Source organism: Bos grunniens, chromosome 6 (assembly GCF_055505025.1).
Source record: "Bos grunniens cultivar Pamir isolate PY7600 chromosome 6, Bosgru_T2T1.0, whole genome shotgun sequence".
NCBI lineage: Eukaryota > Metazoa > Chordata > Mammalia > Artiodactyla > Bovidae > Bos > Bos grunniens.
The window spans coordinates 60,413,087-60,439,380 of record NC_141170.1 but is presented as its reverse complement, the minus strand read 5'-3'; the positions used below and the strand labels follow the sequence as shown (position 1 = coordinate 60,439,380).

Sequence of the window (26,294 nt, the reverse complement as noted above, 5' to 3'; positions counted from 1 at the left end):
AAAAAACCCTGATGCTGGGGAAGATTGAAGGCAGGAGGAGAAGGGGATGACAGGGGATGAGATGGTTGGATGGCATTACTGACCTGATAGACATGAATTTGAGCAAGCTCTGGGAGTTGGTGATGGACAGGGAAGCCTGGCATGCTGTAGTCCATGGGGTCGCAAAGAGTTGGACATGACTGAGTGACTGAACTGAACCGATAGAAACCCAGCTACAGTTGCAAAAGGCATACAGTTTTCTAACACTGACCCTGATTGGCACACAGGAACATATATCACCTGAAGTTGTTTGAACAGGTGCTTCTCTTGATTACACAATAAACTCACTAAATTCAGTCCTAGCAGAGAAATAGATGAATCCCTTTTGTGTTAGAAATTAACTGTTTCAATTGAAATTATATCATGAGGAACTGGGGCCTGAAAAGACATACACACTTTTAAAATTAATTATATATAATTATATAATTATTTTATTTTTGGCTGTGCTGGGTCTTGGTTGCTGTGTGGACTTTTCTCTAGTTGTGGTGAGCAGGGGCTATTCTCTAGTTGCAGTACGAGGGCTTCTCACTGCAATGGCTTCTCTTTTTACAAAGCATGGGCTCTAGGGCTCACCGGCTTCAGTAGTTGTGGCACTTGGGCGCTGTAGTTGCACTCCCGGGCTCTAGAGTGCAGGCTCAGTAGCTGTGGTGCACGGGTTTAGTTGCCCTGCAGCATATGGGATCCTCCCAGACCAGGGATCAAACCTGTCTCTCCTGCACTGGCAGGCAGATTCTTTACTGCTGAACCATGAGGGAAACCCCATATTTTTATCTACATCCTAAATTCAAAACCATGTTTATATCCATGTCGATGCAAAATAAGGTCACTGTTAGAGCTTCCAAAATCAGCAACATTTTCCCAAACGCAGCAGGGGATAAATTTTAAATCTCCGTGTTAATGTATTTCTGCTGCTTTTCCCATCAGTTTAATATTAATGGATGCTCTTAGGTTAGCCCAAAAAAGTCCGTGTTTACTCTTCTCCTTGGGCCATTCCAAATAAGTTCTCTGTGCCATGAGAGCTCTTAGCTTGTGGTAGCTGCTAGGAATGGAATACTGTGGAATGGGATCCAGCAAGATCAGGATTAAGTTATCAGATCCTTCATGGAAGAGATTGTGGTGGGCAAAGTAGAGTTCATAATGGCACCATTCGCTCTGGACAAAGTTGGGAGACAAGACAAAGATGGATTTGTAACTTTTCTCAATGCAGTTGATGATATTTTCCACAATGCTCTTGCCGGCAACAAAGTTTCTCTCATGGAGACAAATTCTTATATCTTCTTTTTCTAGGTTAGGTATTAATTCATTCTTCACCCAGGCAGAATCGTGCCCACTATATGAAATAAAAGCATGGAACTGGAGAGTTCTTTGGAGTTCTTCCAAGGGTACATTCCTGACCCTGCGCCGGGTCTGGGTCCACTGACACACCATCCTGAGGTACCAGGGCAGATCCAGGTAGATACAAAGGACAGTCACAGCAACAGCCAGCACCAGCCCAGGGACCACAATGGTGATGATCAGCAGAGCTGTGTTGCAGGATAGCTCAGACACCTGGAAGTCTTTTAGAGGGGTTCCCTTGTAGCGTTCCGGATAGTCACACTTATAAGACTCAGGCCAGCCCTCTACCATGTCACTTGATACTTGGCCTATACTTTGGATGAAGTCTCTTAGCTCACAGGAACATTGGAATGGATTGTTCCCCGCTTTGAGGGACCTAATCTTCTGGCAGCTCTGGAAGAAATCAGCTGATGGATTGGAAATTGAATTATAGTCAATGATCAGTATGGAAAGGCTGCTAAAGATACCACATCCAGGAAAGTGGGCTAAAGAATTGGAAGCAAGGTTGAGTTCTTGCAAAGTTTCTAGACCAGTGACATCTTTAGGGATGCTCCTTATTCTGTTATTGTGAAGATCAAGAACCTTGATCCGAGGAGGTAAACATCTGAAAACAGAGTCAGTAAGTATATTTGAAGACATATTTAAACTTAATAAATTTCTGGCCCAAGGGCAATTTCCTTCACTTTCATCATACATCAGGGAATTCTGGCTAACATCCAGTTGTTGTAGAGACTTCATTTCCTGGGTCATATGAACTATGTTTACAAGTTCTTTTAACTGATTCTTTTGTAGGATAAGTGTCTTCAAATTAGCCAAATTTGTACAGTTTATGAAAACCGTGTCTGTTAAGAGATTATTGGAAAAATTCAAGTACAGAAATGGGCTAATTTGGGATGGGCAGACCATGTGGACCATGTGTGCAGCAGACACTGTGAGATGCTGGATGTTCATATTTGACAATATTTTATAGACATAACCTTGTGGAAGACTGAACACATCATGGACAACTTTGTGTATAGACAAGGCCTTCAGTGAAGTGTCAGAATAATCAAAATCTCTAGAGTCGAGGTAACCTTGTAGTTTCACATTTGAAATGGAGAAGTACTCAATGTTTGTACGCCAAACCAACTGGAGGATCGTAAAGAAGGAATTCCAAGTTATTTCAATGTTGTTTAAAGTAAGATTTGATAACCTTGAGTTCTTTTGAAGTTTTGACAGAACATTTTCGAAATAAGGACACCCATTATCATCAAGCACACATTTGATATTAGACAGTTCCAGACTCACTGTGGTGCTGACTGACACGTCCAAAATAAAATGGAATTCCTTTCCTGCGGGGAAAACAATGTGCAGACTCTGTGTCTTAAGGTCTTGAAGGCTCTCGGCATCTTCTCTTTCCCCATAAGTATCTCCTAAGACCAATAAAACCTTGCTGATGTGCAAATGAGTGATTGACTGCACACTGGATTTCTGTAACTGTGTAGCACTCAACCCCAGAAATTCTAGTTGAGACATGTTGCCAAACTCTTGGCATATGGGCAGGGCATCAAATGGATTAAATGAGAGGTCTAAGTGCTTGAGGTTCAGAGTAGGGTGGCAAGAAATCTTCTCCAAATTGTTGTGGGACAAATCCAAGTATTCCAGTTCCTGGTTGAATTTAAAAACACTCAAGTCAAGATACTGGATTCTATTATGAGAAATTATCAAAATCTTCAGCTTTGATAGTGAGAGGATGTCAGGCATCTGAAGCTCAGAAATATAGTTGTATGATATATCTAAGATGGTTGTTTCCAGGGATAAGTTTTGGGGAACATAGGTGAGACCTCTTTTTGACCTGTCAATTAAAAATTCACTTTCATCAGATAATTGAGTTCTGATCTCAAGTATTAATATAAAGACGATGGCAAAATGGAAGATGCTAGAATTTTTTTTAGTCATTTTGTAACAGTAGACATTCCTAAGGGTAGTTGCTATTCTTCAGAGCATCTGGATATAGTACAGATCCTAGGGGTAAAAAAGTCAGCATTAAATGACTATATTAAATTAAGCATGACTGACATTAAACATTTTTTTACTAGAGACTCATTAAATGAAAGCTACATTCTTGGGAGTCACACAACCTGAAACCAGGAAAATATACATATTCATAAACAGTTATACTGCTGCTGCTGCTACTGCTGCTGCTAAGTTGCTTCAGTCATGTCTGACCCCGTGCGACCCCATGGACAGCAGCCCAACAGGCTGCTCTGTCCACAGGATTCTCCAGGCAAGAATACTGGAGTGGGTTGCCATTTCCTTCTCCAACAGTTATACTACCTCTAATCAAATAACTTTTAATATGGATATGTAATGGATTGAATGGTGACCCTCCTCCCAAAAAAGATATGTCCACCTCCTAACCATGTCCTAATGTCCTAATTGAATATTACCTAATTTAGAAAAAGGGTATTTGTAGAGATAATTACATTAAGAGTCCTGAGAAGATCATCTTGGATTATCTAGGACTCGGCGGTCCCCAAATTTTGGGCACCAAGGATTGGTTTTGTGGAAGATAATTTTTCCTCAGACGGAGGTGGGGGTGGTTTTGGTTTTAATCTCTGCTCACCTCCTGCTGTGCCTCCCACTTCGTAATAGGTCATGGACCAGCACCAGTCCATGGCCCTGGGGTTGGGGACACCTAGTCTAGGTAGTCCCTAAATCCAATGACAATTATCCCTGTAAGAGAAAGAGGGAGTGTTATTTACAACAGCCAAATGTGGAAACAAAACTAGGTGTTCATCAATAGATGAATGATCAAGATGTTTTGTGTGTGTGTGTGTATATATATATATATATATATACACACACATATATATACAGTGGAATAGTAGTCATTAAAAAAATGAATTCTTGCCATTTGCAACATGAGTAGGTCTAGAAAGTATCATGCTAAGCGAAATAAGTCAAAGACAAAAACCACATCATCTCACTTATATGTGGAATCTAAAAAACAAGACAAACAAAATGAAAACAGATTCATAGATACAGAAAATAAGTGTGTGCCAGCAGAAAGAGGGATGGAAGGTGGGAGAGTGAGGGGATTAAGAAGTACAAACCACCAGAATATAATTAATAAGTTATGGGGTTGTAATATACAGCATAAGGAATATGGTCAGTAATACTGCAATAACTTTGATAAAAGATCTTTCAGAAAATGATAAAAGATAAGAAAATCCATTCATTCATTCATTTATTCAATCAGTATTTATGGATAACCTTCTGGCCATGTTTTAGGAACTAGAGATAAAGCAATGATCAAGACAAGGTTCTAATTTTCAAGAGCTTATTATCTAGAGGAAAGACAGAACATAAACATATAATAATTTCATGTAGTGATACCCACTATACAGAAAAATAAAGCAGGATAAATGAATCAAGAATAGTGGTAGGTATATAACAGTGGTTGGTGGTGGCTTTTTCAGATTGATTAGTCAGAGAGGCCCTTTCTGAGAATATGATGTTGGAGTAGAAATCAGAATGAAGTGAATGAATCATCTATGGGAAGATCTGGGGGGGAAGCATTTCCTTCTGGCAAAGGAAAAGGCAAGTGCAAAGGTCCTGAGGTAGGATTGAGGTTGGCTTGTCTCAGGCACAGTAAGGAGGCCAATGTTAGCATGGAGTGAGGTGGGTGAGGGGAGTTCTGGCCAAGAACACAGGGGGCAGATCATTGTAAGGAGTTTGGGATTCTATCCTGAGAGTGATGAGGGGGTCAGTGATCACTGAAAGGTTTTAGATGGGAGCAGTTTCCTTCTCTCTCTTATTCAGAAAACTTTTCTTCATTCATTTGTTAAGGGAAGCACTTACTGAAACCACTTGCCTTAGCCAGGCACCATAGTAACCACCTACAGGAGCTATCTTAAACAGGAAGTCCTTGGTAAGGAATGTAGAACTAACAAGCTACCACCAACCGGAAGATTTCAGGAAAGGTCAAGAGGAAAGAGAAGACACCAGTCCATGTATCCTACTAACCTCCCAGAATCCTTCTCACTGGAATCCATGTTGGCCAAGTGATGCTCACACCACTAGGAAGGACCCTGAGTCAGAATGATTGGCAAGAGACAACCGGAAACTAATTCCATCACTAATCCTGTAAAACTAATCCCATTAAACCTGAGATTTTGAGTCATGTGGCAGAGCAGTCCTCCTGGGTTCCCTTACCTTGACGCTCTCCACCCAGGTGCTCCTTCCCAATAAAGTCTCTTGCTTTGTCAGCACAGGTGTCTCCTTGGACAATTCATTTCTGAGTGTTAGACAAGAGCTCACTCTTGGGCCCTAGACAGGGGTCCTCCTTTCTGCAACACATTCATTCATCAAATATGTATGTATTCCCTATGATACAGTAGGTATTGTCCTGGGTTATGTCATTATACAAGCCCACCATTATTCAGACACTATTTTATTATCAGCATTCCCATAGCATATGAGACCAGGGGGTCATGTTGATATGAACCCTAGACAGTGAACCCTCTCACCACCAGAGACCCCCTCAGTGGGGGGGGGGGCTACATGGCTATGCAGATATTTTAAGGAACTTATTCAAAACCTCCTAGAACCACATTATATAAGCAGGCCATTAGTATCAGCAAAAAGTTAAATTCCTCTTCACATGTCCCCTCAGATCTCTCAAGGAGAGCTGAGGGACCCAAATAATTCATGTCCCAGAAACAATCGTGGGTTGTAAAAGTTCCCCAAGTAAGACATGCAAATTTATCTAGTTGGGGGAATTTCTTGGACTTACCCTTTCACAGAGATGCCCAGTGATGCCTTGGTGATCCTGACCTCTTCAAACATCAAAGAGGGCCATGTATGCCCCCTTCATCACTGCTCATGAGGGGAGGGGACAGAGACATTATAATGTATGCGAAAAGTACAGGTGGTATTTCTATGTCATTGACTGTATTTGGCTGAAAGACCCAGAAATGTCCCAAGTCTCTCTCTTCAGCTCCCTGAAAGAGCTACCCACACCAAGGAGACATTTTTCAATGAGAATAAAAATAATACTCAGTTACTGCCTGGGCCAGTGCCTAATATCTCAAAACAGAACTATCCTGTAGAAGTTAAGTTAAAGCAAGAGCAGCTTGGGCTTAAGGCTCAAATGGGATTCTTTACTTATTCCTAAACCTGAATCCAAATCCAGGGATCTTTTAACCATCCAGCCAAACACCAGAGTTCAAGGAAGCAGTGGTCAGCACCCTTGGGTGTGATGCACAGAGTGGCCAGAGAGACAAGCGGCAGAGACGGACTCTGTGCTCAGACACGAGTGCTTAGCACACAGCGAACCCACCACAAGCAAGGAGAGAGTGGTGAGGACAGCTTGTTTCCTAAACAACAGCAACAACCACAAAAAACTACATTATAAAACTGAGATAGGCTGGGACCAGGGACCTTTGCTGCCGTGCTATAGTGCTTGCATCTCGGCAAACATCTTCTCAAGCAACAAAAGACAAAGAAACTACAAGGGACTAAAAATAACTGCATGCATGTGCAGTTGAGACAAATCCTGGACAAAAGACACTAAAAGACCAAAAAAGCCCATCTGCTACCTCCAAAGAGCTTAGAGCAAAGACAGGGGGTCTGGAGCAAAAGCAGACTGTGTATGCCCTTGCACACAACACCAAAGGGGTCGGTAAACCACCTCAGCCACCCCTCCAGCCCCACCCCTGGACATACCTCTAACCTCACCCCCATAGAAGGAACCAGCTCACCTCCCTCTCAAGCCAGTGAACAAAGGAGCCTGTTACTTGTTCTCACTCCCTCTGCTGCAGCAGGGGCCCCAATGAAGCCTTGCCTGAATTTCTTGTCTGCCCTCTAGTCAGTTTCCAATGATTAGGGAAGGCTGAGAACCCTGGTCGGTATCAAACTCCCTGTCTTCAAGCATTGAATGAAAGCATGGCTTCAGTTTTCTGCCTAGCTGAATTGGTTGACTCAAATATCTTCTATTTGCTCAACTTCCATTTTGCCCTTTCACTTGCAGTCACTATTTGAAGCCCTCAGTTTATTAAATCATTTATATTTCTATAATTAAGAAGTCAAAGTGTTGCATATATGTGTTTAGTCACTTCAGTCATGTCTGACTCCTTGCGATCCCATGGACTGTAGCCCACCAGTTTCCTCTGTCCATGGAAATCCTCCAGGCAAGAATACTGGAGTGGGTTGCCATGCCCTTCTCCAGGGGATCTTTCCAACCCAGGGATCAAACCCAGGTCTCCTGTGTTGCAGACGGATTCTTTATCACCCGAGACACCAGGTTTAGGCACTTAAAGGAGATATAAATTATATATATCAAACTTGCTGTATCAGTGAAAATCAATACTTTTGTCAAGGTCCTAATGAACAGCACAGAATCTCATCTATAGTAGCAGCTCAAAATTACTTTACTGCCAGACAAAATTATTATTTGCAAAGTTAACTAGTAATAAATTGCTGTAATTTGATAGTATAAAAATATCTCCAGATATGTTTATGTCTATTTTCATGATTGTTATAGGTTTAGCCTCACATTTTATGATTCAGTATATCAATAAATGGGAATTGCATTTGCCGGAAGACTCTGGAGGCAGGGAGTCAAGACTTTGACTTGTCTTAATAGCTAATACTCATACAATCAATCTGGCCCATTAAGTTCAGTCCCACAAATATTTATTTAGAGTTTTCTTTGCACGAGGGCAACTAGCTATAAATTTTAACCACAGGCTGAAAGGATCAAAACCAGTTCAAGAGCTTTTCTGCTTTGTTGTCTATGTGGTTTTGTGAACTTTTGCTTTCTGTTGTAAAGAAAAACTCACAACTCTTTGGATCCAATTGGGTGTAGCCTGGGAAACATTTTCAAAACCTGTAATTCCACTTCAATAGCTGCACCCTAGGACAGTTTCCGTAGTCTGAGAAAACAGGAAAAAAATATAAATTGGGGGAATTGCCCAGAGAAAAAACTCAAATGCACCTGCCCATAAAAACAGGAGTCACTGGGCTACACTGCCTCCAGGAGTGGTTTACCTACCAATCATTGTCCTCAGCATTTTCATTACAAAGAGATAAATGGAGGGAATAGGATAAAAAGAGCAGTGCCATCTGAATCAACCGCTAGCAGCTCTATCAGAAACCCGTGAGATGTTTGTGACCCAAATATTCATCTACTAAGTCAAATCTCTTGAAAGCAAATCATGCCTGAGATGAGGTTCGTTTAAAAAAAAAAATCCACACAAACACAAAAACCCTTTCTCTGACTCAGAACAAGCAACTGATAAATAAATGCTAGCTCAAGTCACAGTAAGTACATATCAGAAATAACGCACTTAGAAAAACACCCAGGACTTAATCATAAACATGTCTGAGATTTGGGGTCTAATAACTAGTTACACCATTTATTTTATTTTACATAATTTAAAAAGATGTTGCTTACCAAGTTGGCTTGTTCCTCTGTCCTGTTGGCAGTTTGTAGAAAAATCCAATACTTCCTCAAACATTTTATTTCGCTGGTTTGGTGTTTGTGGGTGGACTGGGGAAGCTCTTCTACGCCACCTACTGAATCCCACTGAAATTACATGACACAGTCAGTGTAAACCTATTTTCTCGTATTCATGTGTAGAAATGGTCTGTGAATCCACAGACCAGCAATTAGATAGAATCACCTCTCTGTGGCCCCCCTTCCCTGCAATCAGTTCACTAGTGTCTACACTAACAAAGTGAAGGAGGCGGTATTAATAATCCACAGATGATTTATTCAGTTCAGTTCAGTCGCTCAATCATGTCCGACTCTGCGACCCCAAGGACTGCAGGACGCCAGGCCTCCCTGTTCATCACCAACTCCTGGAGTTTACTCAAACTCACGTCCATCGAGTCGGTGATGCCTTATTTGCTGCATTCAAAATGCTTATCACCACCATGCTGACGGACGTGGGGGTAGAGGTGTTTCGGGTGTTTTACTTCTAACCCTTCAATCAGGCCACTATTAAAAGTGACTGAAGGTGGAAAGAAGCAGCGGTCAAGGTCAAAGCTTTGTTAAAATTCATAAGGGGAAAAAATCTCTCATGGGCTTTTACAGAATGGATGCTAATCATGTCTTTTCTGACAGATTGGGTTGCAGAGAAAATCTGGTGCTCAAATTTTCAAGCTCTCTTCAAAAATTGATTTTTAAAATCTCTATGTGGAAAATAGGCTAGCTAACAATCTCTTTTCTCCAATAAAGCTTTATGTGGTTCCTTGTTGTTGGCATGCTCAAGGAATCCAACCTGATAGCTCCACTCTGGTCTTTTAAAACAACAACAGTAACAAAATAACAAGTGGGCAAATAGAGCTGGGACACCCTAGCTTTCTTCCTCTGAACTTGTGCTCAGCTTGGTGCTACCAGATGTCCTCAACATCTTGAGGTTGCAAGCTGGTTGCAATTCTTGCTGGAATCAGCTTTTCTACCACAGGGAACAAGGCCAGCTTCCCTAAACTGAGAACCTCGAGGTGCTTTTTAACTTGTACTATTCTCTCTCTCTCTCGGTTTCCTCCTGTCCCCTCACAATTTGTTCAAGAAGGGAGGTGTACCTATAAATATATTTCTGTGACTGAAGGAATGAACCTCCTTCTCCCTCCACTCTTACCATTACTTCTCCCAGACCTATAACTGGAGATAGGCGTGCTCTTTGATTAACAATTCAGTTTCTGGCTCCCCAAGATACAATCAGTCCATTCTGAAGGAGATCAGCCCTGGGATTTCTTTGGAAGGAATGATGCTGAAGCTGAAACTCCAGTACTTTGGCCACCTCATGTGAAGGGTTGACTCATTGGAAAAGACTCTGATGCTGGGAGGGATTGGGGGCAGGAGGAGAAGGGGATAACAGAGGATGAGATGGCTGGATGGCATCACTGACTCGATGGACGTGAGTCTGGGTGAACTCCAGGAGTTGGTGATGGACAGGGAGGCCTGGTGTGCTGCGATTCATGGCATCGCAAAGAGTCGGACATGACTGAGCGACTGAACTGAACTGAACTGAAAGACATTTGACATTGTGAACTAGATGTAGAAAGTGATACCCAGGAGAGAGGTCAGCAGGGCACTTTAGCACTCAGAAAGTCCTGTGTTTCCCTTCAAGCTCATCCCCACTCTGAGTTGGTCACTCGCCTCTTTTTATTTCCCTATTATCCAGTAGGTTTGTACTCATGCTAGTGCTCAGTCGTGTTTGACTCTGCAGCACGTGGACTGTAGCCAGCCAGGCTCCTTTGTCCATGGGATTTCCCAGGCAAGAATATTGGAGTGGGCTGCCATTCCCTTCTTCAGGGGATCTTCCCCATCCAGAGATTGAACCCAAGTCTCTTGCGTCTCCTGTACTGGTAGGTGGATTCTTTACCACTGCACCAGTTAGCAGTGGACAAGCACACTTGTAAGCATGTACACCCAGGCATTGAAATATCCACCTCTTCTAAGGAATAACTTTAATTCTCAAAGAATATACCTCTTTTAAATTTTAAAAATATTTTATTTAACCCCAAATATAAAAAATATCATTTAAAATGCCACAATATAAAACATTATTAATATATATATTTTTCATTTCAAGTTTTCAAAATCCAGTGTGTATGGGACTTCCCTGGTGGTCCAGTGGGTAAGACTCAATGCTCTTAATGCAGAGGGCCTGGGTTCGATCCCTGGTCAGAGAACTAGATCCCACACGCCTCGACTAAGACTTGATACAGCCAAACTAGTTAATCAACTAATTTTAAAAAATTCAGTGTGTATTCTAAATTTACAGCACATCTCATCTGGACTACCTATATTTCAGGTGTTCCATGGTCACATGTGGCTAGTGGCTTCCATACTGGATGGCTTGAGTCTAGGTGGATTTATCATAACCGTGCAAATAAGTACAAGCCTACGTCGAGTCAACAGCAACTCAAAGAGCTAACTCAACATAGAGGTTTTGTATCTGAGACTCTAGGCACCTCTTTGCTTCTCTCAACAGCAGTTTTTGCCCACTCTTAATTCCATACCCAGGTGTTTCTTTTTGGATCCATGGCAATGTAAACATTGCCAATTAGATGTGACCTGTACTGTTGTTTTTTTTAACAAAAACTTTATTAAGATATAATTCATATAGCATAAAAATTTCATCCATTTGAAGTGAACAATTCAATGACCTAAGGTAAAGCCATAGAACTGTGCGACCATTACCACAACCAAACTTTTTCAACACCCTACAAAGAGCCACACCCCTTAGCTGTCACTTTCCAATGCCCCATTTGCCTCAGACCTAGACAACCACTATGGATTGTACTAATGATCTCTATAGATTTGCCTGAGTATTTCATATAAATGGAATCATGTAAAATGTGGTTATTTGTGCTTTTTTCCACGTAGCTTAATGTTTTCAAGATTTGTCCATGTTGCAGCATGTATCAAGTTTCATTTTTTTGTTGCTAAATAACTTTTCATTGTATGGGTATACCACATTTTATTTATCCATTCATCAGCGAATGGGTATTTGTGTTGTTTACACTTATGGCTGTTACGAATATATAAAAATTCATGTACAAGTTTTGGGGAGACATTCTTTCTTGGGTATATATTTAGATATTTAAGCGTGAAATTCTACCTCGTATATAAATATGATTAGCCTTTTGAGGAGTTCCAGGCTAGCTGCATCATTTATCTTTCCACCAACAGTGTATAAGAGCTCCAATTTCTCCACATTCTTGCTAACACTTGAGCACTTCTGACTTTTACTATAGTCTTCTTATGAATGAATTGGTATCTCATTATGGTTTTAATTTGCATTTCCTTGATAACTAATGATGTTGAACATCTTTTCATGTGTAAATTAGCTGTTTGTATATCTTCTTTGCAACCTTGCTGAACTTGTTTTTTAGTTCTACTAGTTTTCCAGCGGATTCCTAAGTAGTATTTTCTATAAATAAGATGATGTCACTTGCAGAATGTCATCTTCTTCCTTTCCAAGATGGATACTTTTTATAACACCTTCTTGTCTAATGGGATTCCCTGGTGGCTCAGATGGTAAAGAATCCACCTGCAATGTGGGAGACCTGGGTTTGATCCCTGGGTTAGGAAGATTCCCCTGGAGAAGGGCATGGCTACCCACTCCAGTATTGTTGCTTGGTGAATTCCATGGACTGAGGAGCCTGGTGGGCTACAGTCCATAGGGTCACAAAGAATCGGACACGACTGAGTGACTTTCACTTTGACTTTTGTCTAACTGCCTTGGCTAGCACTCCCAGTACAATGTGGAACAGAAGTGATAAGAGAGGTCTGATGCCGAGGTTCTGAACCTATTGAGAGCAGGTTCCGAATAGTAGGGAAGAGTTTCGAGAACCATTAAGTATGAGGTTAACGATGAGTTTTCCATCTATGCTTTTATTTTTTTAAACATCAAAACCACTTTGTATTAGGGTACAGCCCACAAACAGTGTGGTAATAGTTTCTGGTGACCAGTGAAGGGACTCAGCCATACACATACATGTATCCATTCTCCCCCAAACCCGCCTTGCATTCAGGCTGGCACATAACATTGAGCAGAGTTCCATGTGCTATACAATAGGTTTTTGTTGGTTATCCATTTAAATATAGCAGTGTGTACATGACCTTCCCAAATTCCTTAAATATTCCTTCCCCCTGCCCTCCACCACAGCCCCGCCCCTCAACCCAGCCCTGGCAACCATGAGTTAATTTTCTAAGTCTGTGAGTCTCTTTCTGTTTTGCAAGTTCATTTGTATCATTCCTTATCAGATTGTGGAATTTCCCATCCATTTCTAGTTTGTGAGTACTTTTTTCAGGAAGAGGTAGAAAGTATGGTTTCTTTTTCTGTATTATTTTTTTTAATTTATTTTTATTTTTGGCTGCTCTTGGTCTTCATTGCTGCAAGCGGGCTTTCTTGAGTTGCAGCCAGCAGAGGCTACTCTTTGCGTGGTATGCTTTGCGGTGCTTTCTCTTGTGGAGCACGGGATCTAGAACACAGGCTCAGTAGTTGTGATGGGCGAGTTAGTTGCTCCGTGGCACGTGGAATCTTCCCACACCAGGGATCAAACGCATGTCTCTTGCATTGGCAGGTGGATTCCCACCAGAGAAATCTGCAGAGTATGGTCCCTCACTCAGCAAGGAAGAAAACTAGTTTGAGGGATGCCTCTCCCAGCAGAGTCAATACAGTTGACCCTGAACAAAACAGGTTTTAGAGCGCCTAATCTGGTTATAACTTTACAGTTGGCCCTTTGTAACTGCAGTTCCTCATCCTTGGATTCAATCAACTGCAAATAGTGTGGTGCTATAGTACTTTTTTTTTTTTTTGAAAAAAATCTGTAAGTGGACCAGTGCAGTTCAAACTTATCTTGTTCAAGGGTCAGCTGTACTCACAGCTGTGTTCCATTCCTTCCATCCCTCCCTCCATATTTTCTCAACAGAAAGCAAAATTCCTCTCTCCCATCTGACCCTAGAGTTCAAATTGTGCCCCATGAAGCTGGCTGGGAATGAAAAATGGCATCAATTAGACATCTGGCATTGAATTAATTCCCCCTTAACTGGTTAAAATTTTCCAGCAATTTTTTTTTAAGTTGCCACCTGAGTAAATCTTAGACCAAGGCCAATCTGTCTCCAGCTACCGACCTGAGTGTTTGGCTTCATGAAACGTTGATAAGCACCTTTGTACGCCGTCTTGGTCCAACTATTTTATTGTCATCTTAGGATAAATTCCTGGAAAGAGTGAGTAAATGCATTGGGTGGCTTTTTATGTTTACTGACAGTTTCTGTCACTGTTGTGAATTACTTGTTCGCATCACTGCATATGTCTATATCAGGTTTATGTTTCTCTACTTAATTACACGTTCTCGTTTATGTTACTGACACTCACCCTCTGTCAAACTTTTTGTAAACATCTTCCCTCATTTTTTATCTTTTTATCTCATGATCTTTCAAACCAACAAATATGTACCTTTTTATATAAACAAGTAAGTTGACTTTCTCTTTGCTATTATTCTCAGTTAGTTGTGTGCTGGTGAATCAGGTTGACTTCCCAGGTGGCTCAGTGGTAAAGAATCCATCTGCCAAGCAGGAGACATGAATTCAATCCCTGGGTTAGGCAGATTCCCTGGAAAAGGAAACAGCAACCCACTCCGGTATTCTTGCCTGGGAAATCCCATGGACAGAGGAGCCTGGTAGGCTACAGCCCACAAGGCTGCAAGAGTCGGGTGTGATTTGGTAACTAAGCAACAACAACCTAGGGTAAACCAGGCTACAAAAAACAAAAAGCCTCATTATTTCTTAGCACTTGCCAATACCTATGGTTCAAGTATTTCCACTATACCTGATTTCTAACTACCAACTGACCTGCTTGCAAAATTCCTTAATATTTAACCACTGGTTCTCACAAGTCTTTATAATCAGCTCCATCAGACTACTGCTACATTTTGCTTTTAGGTTAAAAGAGTTCTTCATAACAAGGTCAGATAAATATATGTGTATGTGTTCTTCTCAAGGGCTTCCAAGGTGGCTCAGTGGTAAAGAATCTGCCTGTCAATGCAGGAGACATGGATTTGATCCTTGGATCAGGAAGATCCCCTGAAGGAGAAAATGGCAACCCACTCCAGCATTCTTGCCTGGGAAATCCCATGGACAGAGAAGCCTGGCAGGCTGAAGTCCATGGGGTCGCAAGAGTCAGACACGACGGAGCAACTAAGCATGCACGCACATTCTTCTTAAAGGTCATTTTTTTAGTTACTTTAATGTTACATTATCCAAGAAACGTGTTTACTGAAGAAAACTCAGGAAATACAAATAAATAAAGATAAAAATTCAAATCAATAATAATCTTACCATATAGATATATAATACATCACTATCATTTTTGTAGCAAACATGCAGACTTTTTAATATTTATATAAACATGCTTTAAGCTCTTGATGCTGGTAACTAAATTGCTAGGCAGTAAATTTGTGCAGTTTACACACATACACACACACATTCCTCAGATGGCATTGGACCAAGTATTCTGTTTTATAATCTCTTAATGTGGGAGACCTGGGTTAGATCCCTGTGTTGGGAAGATCCCCTGGAGAAGGGAAAAGCTACCCACTCCAGTATTCTGGCCTGGGGAATTCCAGTACTCTGGCCTGGGTTGCAAAGAGTCAGACACAACTGAGTGACTTTCACTTTCCTTTTTCTTAATTAAACCAGCTGGTTCTACAAAGTATGGTGTAGGGTATAGACTAGAACTTTTCCTATGACTTGGGTCCAAAACAAGGGACTAGGAAGTGTAATTTACCCCCTCTTCTAAGGAGAGTTGCCAACAACTGGGGCATGCACTTCCTGAAGCAGTTGAATCAGATAGTACAAACCCCACCTCCTCGCCATCCTCACATTTTCCCCAGGCACACATGCATACAGGGGAGGCAGTGAGAGGGTCAGCAGCACTGAGCTATCTGTTTGTGATGTGAAGCTGCACCCTATGATATGGGGAAAGGAGATGAGCTTAAATGGAATTGGAGATTGAAAATGCTAAGCTACATTGCATTGTTAATACCTGAAAAGGACTGAAGAGGTCAGAAATCTGCTCACAAAAACTGCTTCATACTTAGACTTGACTGTTGAGATGCCTTGTAAACTAACTATAACTAGAAATCCCCAGAAAGTCCCTGTGGCTTTAGAAATCCCTTGAAGTCCCTTTCACTACCTATAATTTATTCTCATTCTCTTCTAATCAAACCAATCTCCAGAAATCTAGAAGAAATGGACTTCCGCTTTTCCCAGTGTGTGGGTTTTTCTTTTTTCTTTACTATGTTCTCATCCATCTGCAATGTGGGAGACCTGGGTTAAATCCCAGGGTTGGGAAGATCCGCTGGAAGACAGCATGGCAACAGACTCCAGTATTCCTGCCTAGAGAATCCCCATGGACAGAGGAGCCTGGCAGGTTGCAGTTCATGGGGTTGCAGAGTCAGACATGACTGAGTGTCAAAGCATTCTCCTTCATTTATATTGCAGTCATCCTAGTCATGTCTCTTAACCATGCTGTCACACCCCTCCATCCCATTCTCTCTGCCAATCTCTCCCTTTCCTGGACTTCAGAACTGTGAGAAATACATTACTGTTGTCTCAGCCACCCAGACTGTGGTGTGTGGCAGGGCAGTCCTAGCAGACCCATACACCGTTCCTCTCAATGATGGTCACGAGTCAGGCAGCACCCCTCCCCTCCTTCATCCCGTTCCTCATCCCCAGCCTCACGGCAGGTCTTGACAAGGGGCTCAACTTTTATTATAACTGCAAGGGGAGGTCGTTAGAACTTTTTAAGCAGGGGGGTGGCTTCAAATAATTTCTATTTTAAGAACAATTCCTCTGATTGCTGTTTGGAGAATGTATGAGGCAAGAGTAAAAAGCAGGGAACCCAGTTAGGTTACTGTAGTCATACAGGTAAGAGATATTGGTGGCTTAGTCAAGACAGACGTCAGGAAGTCAAGAAGAAATCCAAAGCCATCTCCCTACAGGTCTAGAACCTCTACTTAACAACTCTTTAATCACCCTTTTGAATCCAAGCCTCTGAAGATGGGGAACATGAGTTGGTAGTTACTGGCCTCTTTCTGCCATTTTTTAGCAGAACCTGGCTATGTCTAATATCTATTTAAAATGTGGTGATATTTACCACCTCTGTGCAGTTTTGAGGCATTCACCAAAATTCTAACACAACCAGAAACTCCTATGCAATAATCAGTTATAAATAATTTTGGCTCTGAATTTCCTTGGCAAGCAGGAATCATGTCTTTGGCCTCAACAGCCTATAACATATATATATTTATATATAGTTGTTGTTGTATCGCTTCTCGGCCTTTTGGCTAAGATCAAGTATATATAGTTGTTGTTTATTTGTTGTTTATATATAGTTGTTGTTTATTTGGCTAAGATCAAGTATATATAGTTGTTGTTTATTCACTCAGTCACGTCCGACTCTGCGATCCCATGGACTGTAGCCCACCAGGCTCCTCTATCCATGGGGTTTTCCAGGTTAATAAGACTGGAGCGGGTTGCCATTTCCTTCTCCAGGGGATTTTCCCAACCCAGGGATTGAACTTGCATATCCTGTTTGGCAGGCAGAATGTTAACCACTGAGGCACCTGGGAAGCCCCATATATATGTGTGTGTAAAATGCCATAGGTTGCCATTGATTAATTCTGTATTTGTATAGCAAGGTCAAACATTTTGTAAAATATTACTCAGATGTGAAGAAAAAAGGGTCTTTAATTTCTGTATCTGGTCTATTTTCTCCCAAAGTAGAGCAGGATGACAGAGCCGACCCCAAGGCTGATGAAGATCCACAGTACTCTCCAAGCACCACTGCATACAGTTCTGAGGCTGACTTTTTCCTTGTGGCCAGCAAGTTTCATAGCCTCCTGCTCACACAACATCCACTCGGGAAAGGAGAGAGAGAGGAAAGGTCCTTGAATGACTGAGCATTCATTCGACAGAGACTGTTTCAATTTGAAACAGAATGGTTAAACCAGAGAGACTGAGTTACCTGTAATCAGCAAGTCTGAGCACTAGCTTGGTCCCCAGCCTGGTTTCCAGTTCAGCTGAAACATGGTTTTCAGTAGTCTTCCCTGCATTCATGGAAATAATAGAGGCAGCATCCAGAAATAACTTGAAACCAGTATCCATCAGAATCCAAGTGAATGATGGTTTCTTAAATTGGATTTCAGATGTTTTATTTTTTTTAACCTTTCACATCATCATTTTCAGTGACTAGTCTTAATTTAATATTAAAAGCAGCTCTAATATTAGCCCAAAAGAGTCCATGCTTGCTCTTCTCCTTGGGCCATTCCAAATAAGTTCTCTGTGCCATGAGAGCTCTTAGCTTGTGATATCTATCAGGAATGGTGTTCTGTGGAATGGGTTCCAGCAAGATCAGGATTAAGTTATTAGATCCTTCATGGAAGAGATTGTGGTGGGCAAAGTAGAGTTCATAATGGCACCACTCGCTCTGGACAAAGTTGGGAGACAAAACGAAGATGGATTTGTAACTTTTCTCAATGCAGTTGATGATATTTTCCACAATGCTCTTGCCGGCAACAAAGTTTCTCTCATGGAGACAAATTCTTATATCTTCTTTTTCTAGGTTTGGTATTAATTCATTCTTCACCCAGGCAGAGTCATGTTCACTGTATGAAATAAAAGCATGGAACTGGAGAGTTCTTTGGAGTTCTTCCAAGGGTACATTCCTGGCCCTGCGCCGGGTCTGGGTCCACTGACACACCATCCTGAGGTACCAGGGCAGATCCAGGTAGATACAGAGGACAGTCACAGCAACAGCCAGCACCAGCCCAGGGACCACAATGGTGACGATCAGCAGAGCTGTGTTGCAGGATAGCTCAGATACCTGGAAGTCCTTTAGAGGGGTTCCCTTGTAGCTTTCCGGATAGTCACACTTATAAGACTCAGGCCAGCCCTCTACCACGTCACTGGATACTTGGCCTACACTTTGGATAAAGTCTCTTAGCTCACAGGAACATTGGAATGGATTGTTCCCCGCTTTGAGGGACCTAATCTTCTGGCAGCTCTGGAAGAAATCAGCTGATGGATTGGAAACTGAATTATAGTCAATGATCAGTATGGAAAGGCTGCTAAAGATACCACATCCAGGAAGGTGGGCTAAAGAATTGGAAGCAAGGTTGAGTTCTTGCAAAGTTTCTAGACCAGTGACATCTTTAGGGATGCTCCTTATTCTGTTATTGTGAAGATCAAGAACCTTGATCCGAGGAGGTAAACATCTGAAAACAGAGTCAGTGAGTGCATTTGAAGACAAATTTAACACCACTATACTCCCAACCCAAGAGCAATTTCCATTACTTCTGTCATATTCCAAAGAATTCCAGCTAACATCCAGTGTTTCCAAAGAAAGCATATCCTTAGTCATGAGACTTGTTTTGAAAAGGTCTTTTAATTCATTCTTTTGTAAGATAAGTGTCTCCAATCTAGCTAAAGTGTCACAATTTTGAAAGACACTATCTGTGAAACTATTCTGGGTAAAGTTCAAAAACTTAAATGTGCTTGGTTCCTGAGGACAAAGCATGTGTATAAAGCGTGTGTCTGATATGGTTAACATCAGAATGTTCATCTCAGAAAACACTGTGTATAATGCTGTCTGTGAAAAAATAAAAACTTTGTTTGTAATATGTTCTATTTTCAGTGCCTTCAATGTCGTTTTATAATAAGTAAAAACTTCTTCATCAATGCTTTCAACTATTGTTAAATTGTAAATATTGAGATATTCTACAGGTTTGGGCCAAAGGAACTGAAAAACTTTAACCAAACATTTCCAAGTTGTTTCCATGTGGTTGAGGGTAAAATTTAGTAAGGTTGGTCCTCCAGTGAGTCCTGATAAAAATTTAAGTAAAACTTGACAATTGTAATCATTCAATTTAATATTAGTCAGTTGTAAGCACCCTAAACTATTCGCTGATATGTTCACTTGGACAGAGAAAAAGCTATTTGGGTGAAAAACAAGGTGAAGTTTCTTTGTATTCAGAATTTGAAGACTTTCTTTCTTATCTTCTTTCATATAGTCTTCCAAATCCAGAAGGATACAACTTAGGTGCAAGTGAGCAATGGGTAGTAAATCTAATTGTTGTAACTTTGTAGCACTTAATCCTAAGAAATTCAGTTGGGTCAAGTTGCCAAATTCCTTACAGATGGGCAGGGCATCGAAGTCATTGAATGAGAGGTCTAAATGCTTGAGAGTTGTGGTGATTGGATGGCAGGATATCTTCTGCAACTGATTATGAGATAAATCCAAATATTCCAAATCATGGTTGAACTTGAAAATACTAATATCAAGGCCCTGGATTCTATTATGGGAAAGTCTCAGAACTCTCAGCCCTGAGAGAAAGCTGATATCAGACAGGTGAAGCTCAGATATGTTGTTCTGAGACAAGTCTAAGACTTTGGTTTTTGGTGGCAGGTCTTTGGGAACATGAATAAGGCTTGTTTTTGACATGTCTACCACAAATTCACTTTCATCAGAGAACTGGATTATGGTTCCAAATACTAAGGCCACAATGTAAACAAAATGACAGCTTCTGATGGGAGATTCTTTGTCTTTGATCATGGCATTGAAGTGACTATCTCCCGGAGGGTTGCTGCTATTCTTCAGAACATCCTGATGTGCATCCAATTCTAGAAATATAATATATGTTAAGATACATAAACATTGGCTGATTACTCTCAATCCTCAGCTTACTAAACATGAAATCTCAATGAGTTCTTCACTTACTATCAGGATCATTTCTGATCCCATAATTTAATGTGCCATTTTTTTCCAGTTATGCAAGTTGCTGGTGCCAGGAAAGGCAATGAAGACCTTGTTATCAAAGAACTGTGGTTGTATGTTCCACTCAGGAGCCTGTCTTTGTTTACTCCAACTCAGAACTTTCTCAGGGCTGAAGCAGCCTCCTGGACAGTGTTTGGAAACCCTTAAAGGCATGTACACTACCCACAGCCACCTAGAGCCAGGGATAAGGGATGGGGCAGGCAGCACATATACCAAAACCAGAAAGAAAGAAGCTAGGAAAGAAGATACAGGGGAGTAAAAAAGGCTTTGGACAGCTCCATGTACCAAGCAATCAAGAAGGCCACATTCATGCCCAGGTCTGGACGCACACTCAGAGAAGACCTGAAAAAATCCTAAACTTCCACCTCTGGTTGACTTTTAGGCTCTGTGCAAGGGGAAAGAAGTAAAGGCTAAGTCAGAGTCATAAACAGCCTGACAAGCCCTGAAGAAGTGTTTCAACACAGAGCCAATATGCAAAGATTAGGTGTTTTTGTTTTGTTCTGTTTCCCCAGATGTTTAAGAAAACCTCTGCCAAATCACTGCTGCTGCTGCTGCTAAGTCGCTTCAGTCGTGTCCGACTCTGTGCGACCCCAGAGACAGAAGCCCACCAGGCCCACCCCCGTCCCTGGGATTCTCCAGGCAAGAACACTGGAGTGGGTTGCCATTTCCTTCTCCAATGCACGAAAGTGAAAAGTGAAAGGGAAGTCGCTCAGTCGTGTCCAACTCTTCACAACCCCATGGACTGCAGCCCACCAGGCTCCTCCGTCCGTGGGATTTTCCAGGCAAGAGTACTGGAGTGGGGTGCCATTGCCTTCTCCCTGCCAAATCACTAGCTGACCACTAAGCCAATGCAACAGAGAAATCAATGGCCACACACAAGAAGGAAAACAGTCTTTACAAAAATAATTTAGAAACATCACTAAACATGGTTCTTCCCTGGTGATCCAGTGGTTAAGAATCCACCTGCTAATGCAGGGGACAGGAGTTGGATCCTTGGTCTGGGAAGGTCCCACATGCCTCGAGGCAACTAAGCCGGTGTGCCACAACTACTGAGCCCAAGTGCCACTAAGCCAGTGCACCCTAGAGCCTGTGCTCCTCAACAAGAGAAACTTCCACAATAAGATGCCACAACTAGAGAGCCCATGTGCAGCAATAAGATCCAGCAGAGCCAAAAATAAATAAATAAAAATGTAAAAAAAAAACTCCAAAAAAGAGGGGGCATATAAATACATACAGCTGATTCACTTTGCTGTACAGCAGAAACCAATACAACACTGTAAAGCAACTATACTCCAAGGAAAAAAATTATTAAACAAACAAATACACCCCGCAGCAAGCAGCAACAACAAACCCTGGGAAAGAGGAAAATCTGACTTACCACATTCTAGTATTTCCAGAGTTACCACATTATAATATTCAAACTGTCTGGTTGAAGAAAACAAGCTTGAGGCATGTGGACAAAAAAGAAAGCACTGTCCATTCACAGGGAAAAAAATTAAAAGAACAAACTTAGAGAACTGACACTACCCAACTTCAAGTCTTACATAAAGCTATAGATATCAAGACAGTGTGGTACTGATAAAAGTCTCTTTAGCAAACAGTAATGGAACCACTAGACATTCTACATGCAAAAAAGAAAAAAAAATGATGCTCTAGCTCAAGATAGATGATAGAGCTAAGTGTAAAATACAAAACTATAAAATTTCTATCAGATAATATAGGGTAAAATCTAGGTGACCATGAATTTGGCAATGACTTTTAGACACAACATCAAAAGCACAATCCATGAAAGAAAAAAATGTTAAATTGGACTTCATTAAAATTAAATTTTTCTGCTTTGCAAAGGACACTATTAAGAACGTGAAAAGACAAGCCATAGACCGGGAGAAAATATTTGTAAAACACACATCTGATAAAGAACTTGTATCCAAAATAAATGAAGAAAAACTCAACAAAATATAAACAATGCAATTTAAAAATGGGCAAAAGACATTTCACCTGAGAAGATATACATATGGCAAATAAGGACATGAAAAGATACTCAACACCATATATCATCAGGGAACTGAAAATTAAAACAGCAATGAGGAACTGCCGCTGCTGCTGCTGCTAAGTCGCTTCAGTAGTGTCCGACTCTGTGCAACCCCATAGACCGCAGCCCACCAGGCTCCCCCATCCCTGGGATTCTCCAGGCAAGAACACTGGAGTGGGTTGCCATTTCCTTCTCCAATGCACGAAAGTGAAAAGTGAAAGGAAGTCACTCAGTCATGTCCGACTCTTAGAGACCCCATGGACTGCAGCCTACCAGGCTCCTCCGCCCATGGGATTTTCCAGGCAAGAGTACTGGAGTGGGTGCCATTGCCTTCTCCAATGAGGAACTACTACATACCTATTAGAATGGCCAAACAATCCTGAAACAGCACTAAATGTTGGTGCGGATATGGAGCAACAGGGACTTTCATTAACTGTTGAAATTTTAAAAGGCACAGATACTTTGGGAGACAGTCTGACAGTTTTTTTACTTAAAGCTAAACAGGGCCTCACCATATGATCCAGCAATCACACTCCTTGGTATTAACCCAAATGAACTGAAAAATCTATGTCCACACAAAATCCTGCAGATGGATGTTGACAGCTTTATTCATAACTGCCCCCAAACTGAAAGCAACAAGATGTCCTTCAACAAGTAAAAACAGTAAACAAGCTGTGGTACATCCATCCAATGGATTGTTATTCAGCAGCAAAGAGAAATAACCTGTTGAGCCATGGAGGAACCAAAATTCAGATTGCTAAGTGAAGAAGTCAATCAGAAAAGGCTACCAACTGTATCATTCCAACTCTCTGATGTTCTGGAAAAGGCAAAACAAAAGAGGCATTAAGGATCAGTGGTTGACAAGAGTTAGAGGGAGCGATGAATAGGCAGAGCACATAGGATTTTTAGGGCACTGAAACTACGTCCATGTGATATTATAATGGTGGATATATGATCTTATGCATTTGTCAAAACCCATAGGACAATGCAACACAAAGAATGAATCCTAAAGTATCAGTTCAGTTCAGTTCAGTCACTCAGTTGTGTCCGACTCTTTGTGACCCCATGAATCACAGCACACCAGGCCTCCCTGTCCATCACCAACTCCCGGAGTTTACCCAAACTCACATGCGTCGAGTTGGTGATGCCATCCGGCCATCTCATCCACTGTCGTCCCCTTCTTCTCCTGTCCCCAATCCCCCCCAGCATCAGGTTCTTTTCCAATGAGTCAACTCTTCGCATGAGGTGGCCAAAGTACTGGAGTTTCAGCTTCAGCATCAGTCCTTCCAGTGAACACCCAGAACTGATCTCCTTTGGGATGGACTGGTTGGATCTCCTTGCAGTCCAAGGGACTCTCAAGAGTCTTCTCCAACACCACAGTTCAAAAGCATCAATTCTTAAGTGCTCAGCTTTCTTCACAGTCCAACTCTCACACCCATACATGACCACCAGAAAAACCATAGCCTTGACTAGACAGACCTTTGTTGGCAAAGTAATGTCTCTGCTTTTTAATATGCTATCTAGGTTGGTCATAACTTTCCTTCCAAGGAGTAAGCGTCTTTTAATTTCATGGCTGCAGTCACCATCTGCAGTGATTTTGGAGCCCAAAAAATAGTCTGACACTGTTTCCACTGTTTCCCCATCTACTTCTCATGAAGTGATGGGACCGGATGCCATGATCTTAGTTTTCTGAATGTTCAGCTTTAAGCCAACTTTTTCACTCTCCTCTTTCACTTTCATCAAGAGGCTTTTTAGTTCCTCTTCACTTTCTGCCATAAGGGTGGTGTCATCTGCATATTTGAGGTTATTGATATTTCTCCTGGAAATCTTGATTCCAGCTTGTGCTTCTTCCAGCCCAGCGTTGGGAAAACCACTAGACCATTCAGGTATGACCTAAATCAAATCCCTTATGATTATACAGTGGAAGTGAGAAATAGATTTACGGGACTAGATCTGATAGACAGAGTGCCTGATGAACTATGGATGGAGGTTTGTGACATTGTACAGGAGACAGGGATCAAGACAATCCCCATGGAAAAGAAATGCAAAAAAGCAAAATGGCTGTCTGAGGAGGCCTTACAAATAGCTGTGAAAAGAAGAGAAGCGAAAAGCAAAGGAGAAGAAGAAAAATATTCCAGTTTGAATGCAGAGTTCCAAAGGATAGCAAGGAGAGAGATAAGAAAGCCTTCCTCAGGGATCAATGCAAAGAAATAGAGGAAAACAACATAATGGGAAGGACTAGAGATCTCTTCAGGAAAATTAGAGATACCAAGGGAACATTTCACACAAAGATGGGCTCAATAAAGGACAGAAATGGTATGGACCTAACAGAAGCAGAAGATATTAAGAAGAGGTGACAAGAATACACAGAAGAACTGTACAAAAAGATCTTCATGACCAAGATAATCACGATGGTGTGATCATTCACCTAGAGCCAGACATCCTGGAATGTGAAGTCAAATGGGCCTTAAAAAGCATCACTACGGACAAAGTGGAGGTGATGGAATTCCAGTTGAGCTCTTTCAAATCCTGAAAGATGATGCTATGAAAATGCTGCACTCAATATGCCAGCAAATTTGGAAAACTCAGCAGTGGCCACAGGACTGGAAAAGGTCAGTTTTCATTCCAATCCCAAAGAAAGGCAATGCCAAAGAATGCTCAAACTACCGCACAATTGCACTCATCTCACGTTAGTAAAGTAATGCTCAAATGTAAAGTATCAGTTCAGTTCAGTCGCTCAATCATGTCCGACTCTTTGCGTCCCCATGAATCGCAGCACGCCAGGCCTCCCTGTCCAGCACCAACTCCCGGAGTTCACTCAGACTCACGTCCATCAAGTCAGTCATGCCATCCAGCCATCTCATCCTCTGTCGTCCCCTTCTCCTCCTGCCCCCAATCCCTCCCAGCATCAGAGTCTTTTCCAATGAGTCAACTCTTCACATGAGGTGGCCAGAGTATTGGAGTTTCAGCTTTAGCATCAGTCCTTCCAATGAACAACCAGGACTGATCTCCTTTGGGATGGACTGGTTGGATCTCCTTGCAGTCCAAGGGACTCTCAAGAGTCTTCTCCAACACCACAGTTCAAAAGCATCGATTCTTCGGCGCTCAGCTTTCTTCACAGTCCAACTCTCACATCCAAACATGACCACCAGAAAAACCATAGCCTTGACTAGACGGACCTTTGTTGACAAAGTAATGTCTCTGCTTTTTAATATGCTATCTAGGTTATAGATGTTAATAATATATCAATATCAGTTCATCAATTATAATAAATAGACCACTAATGAAAAATGTTATAATAGGGAAAATTGTGTCGAGTGAAAAAAGGGATATTTGGGAATTCTCTAACCTATTTACTCAGATTTTCTATAAATCAAAAACTGCTCTAAAAAATAAAGTCCAGTAATTTAAAAAAAAAAGAGAGAGAAGAAGAGAAGTCAATAGAAACTGTCCCCGAAGAAGCATACGCACTGATTTGCTTGACAAAGACTTTAAATCAATTGTCTTAAAAGTTAACTACATGACCATGGTCTCTTTTCACTGGACTCAGA

At 41.5% G+C, this 26,294-nt stretch overlaps 2 protein-coding genes across 13 annotated transcripts in view; both read right to left on the bottom strand.

Annotated features, from left to right (window-relative positions):
- Positions 1–26,294, bottom strand: part of TLR6 (toll like receptor 6) — a 48,314-nt gene that overhangs the window by 6,722 nt on the left and 15,298 nt on the right. For 5 of the 12 annotated variants that reach the window (XR_015165466.1, XR_015165468.1, XR_015165467.1 and 2 more), the window contains 6 exons: positions 17,904–20,557; positions 8,813–8,944; positions 8,199–8,291; positions 6,152–6,234; positions 5,572–5,705; positions 3,980–4,089 (listed from right to left, as the gene is read on the bottom strand). Coding sequence is in view for 4 of the 12 variants with exons in the window: in XM_086406115.1 (XP_086262241.1) it covers positions 18,099–20,489 (2,391 nt within the window). In the remaining 8 variants the exon portion in view is untranslated. Of the gene's footprint in view, positions 1–435; positions 3,379–3,979; positions 4,090–5,382; positions 5,448–5,571; positions 5,706–6,151; positions 6,235–8,198; positions 8,292–8,812; positions 8,945–15,096; positions 20,558–26,294 lie in introns of those variants that run through there. The other 7 variants (XM_086406115.1, XM_086406116.1, XM_086406112.1 and 4 more) reach the window with 4 other exon arrangements.
- Positions 436–3,312, bottom strand: TLR1 (toll like receptor 1). The gene has a single exon (XM_086406117.1). It carries the CDS (start codon positions 3,310–3,312, stop codon positions 934–936), a length of 2,379 nt encoding a protein of 792 aa, XP_086262243.1. The 3' UTR covers positions 436–933.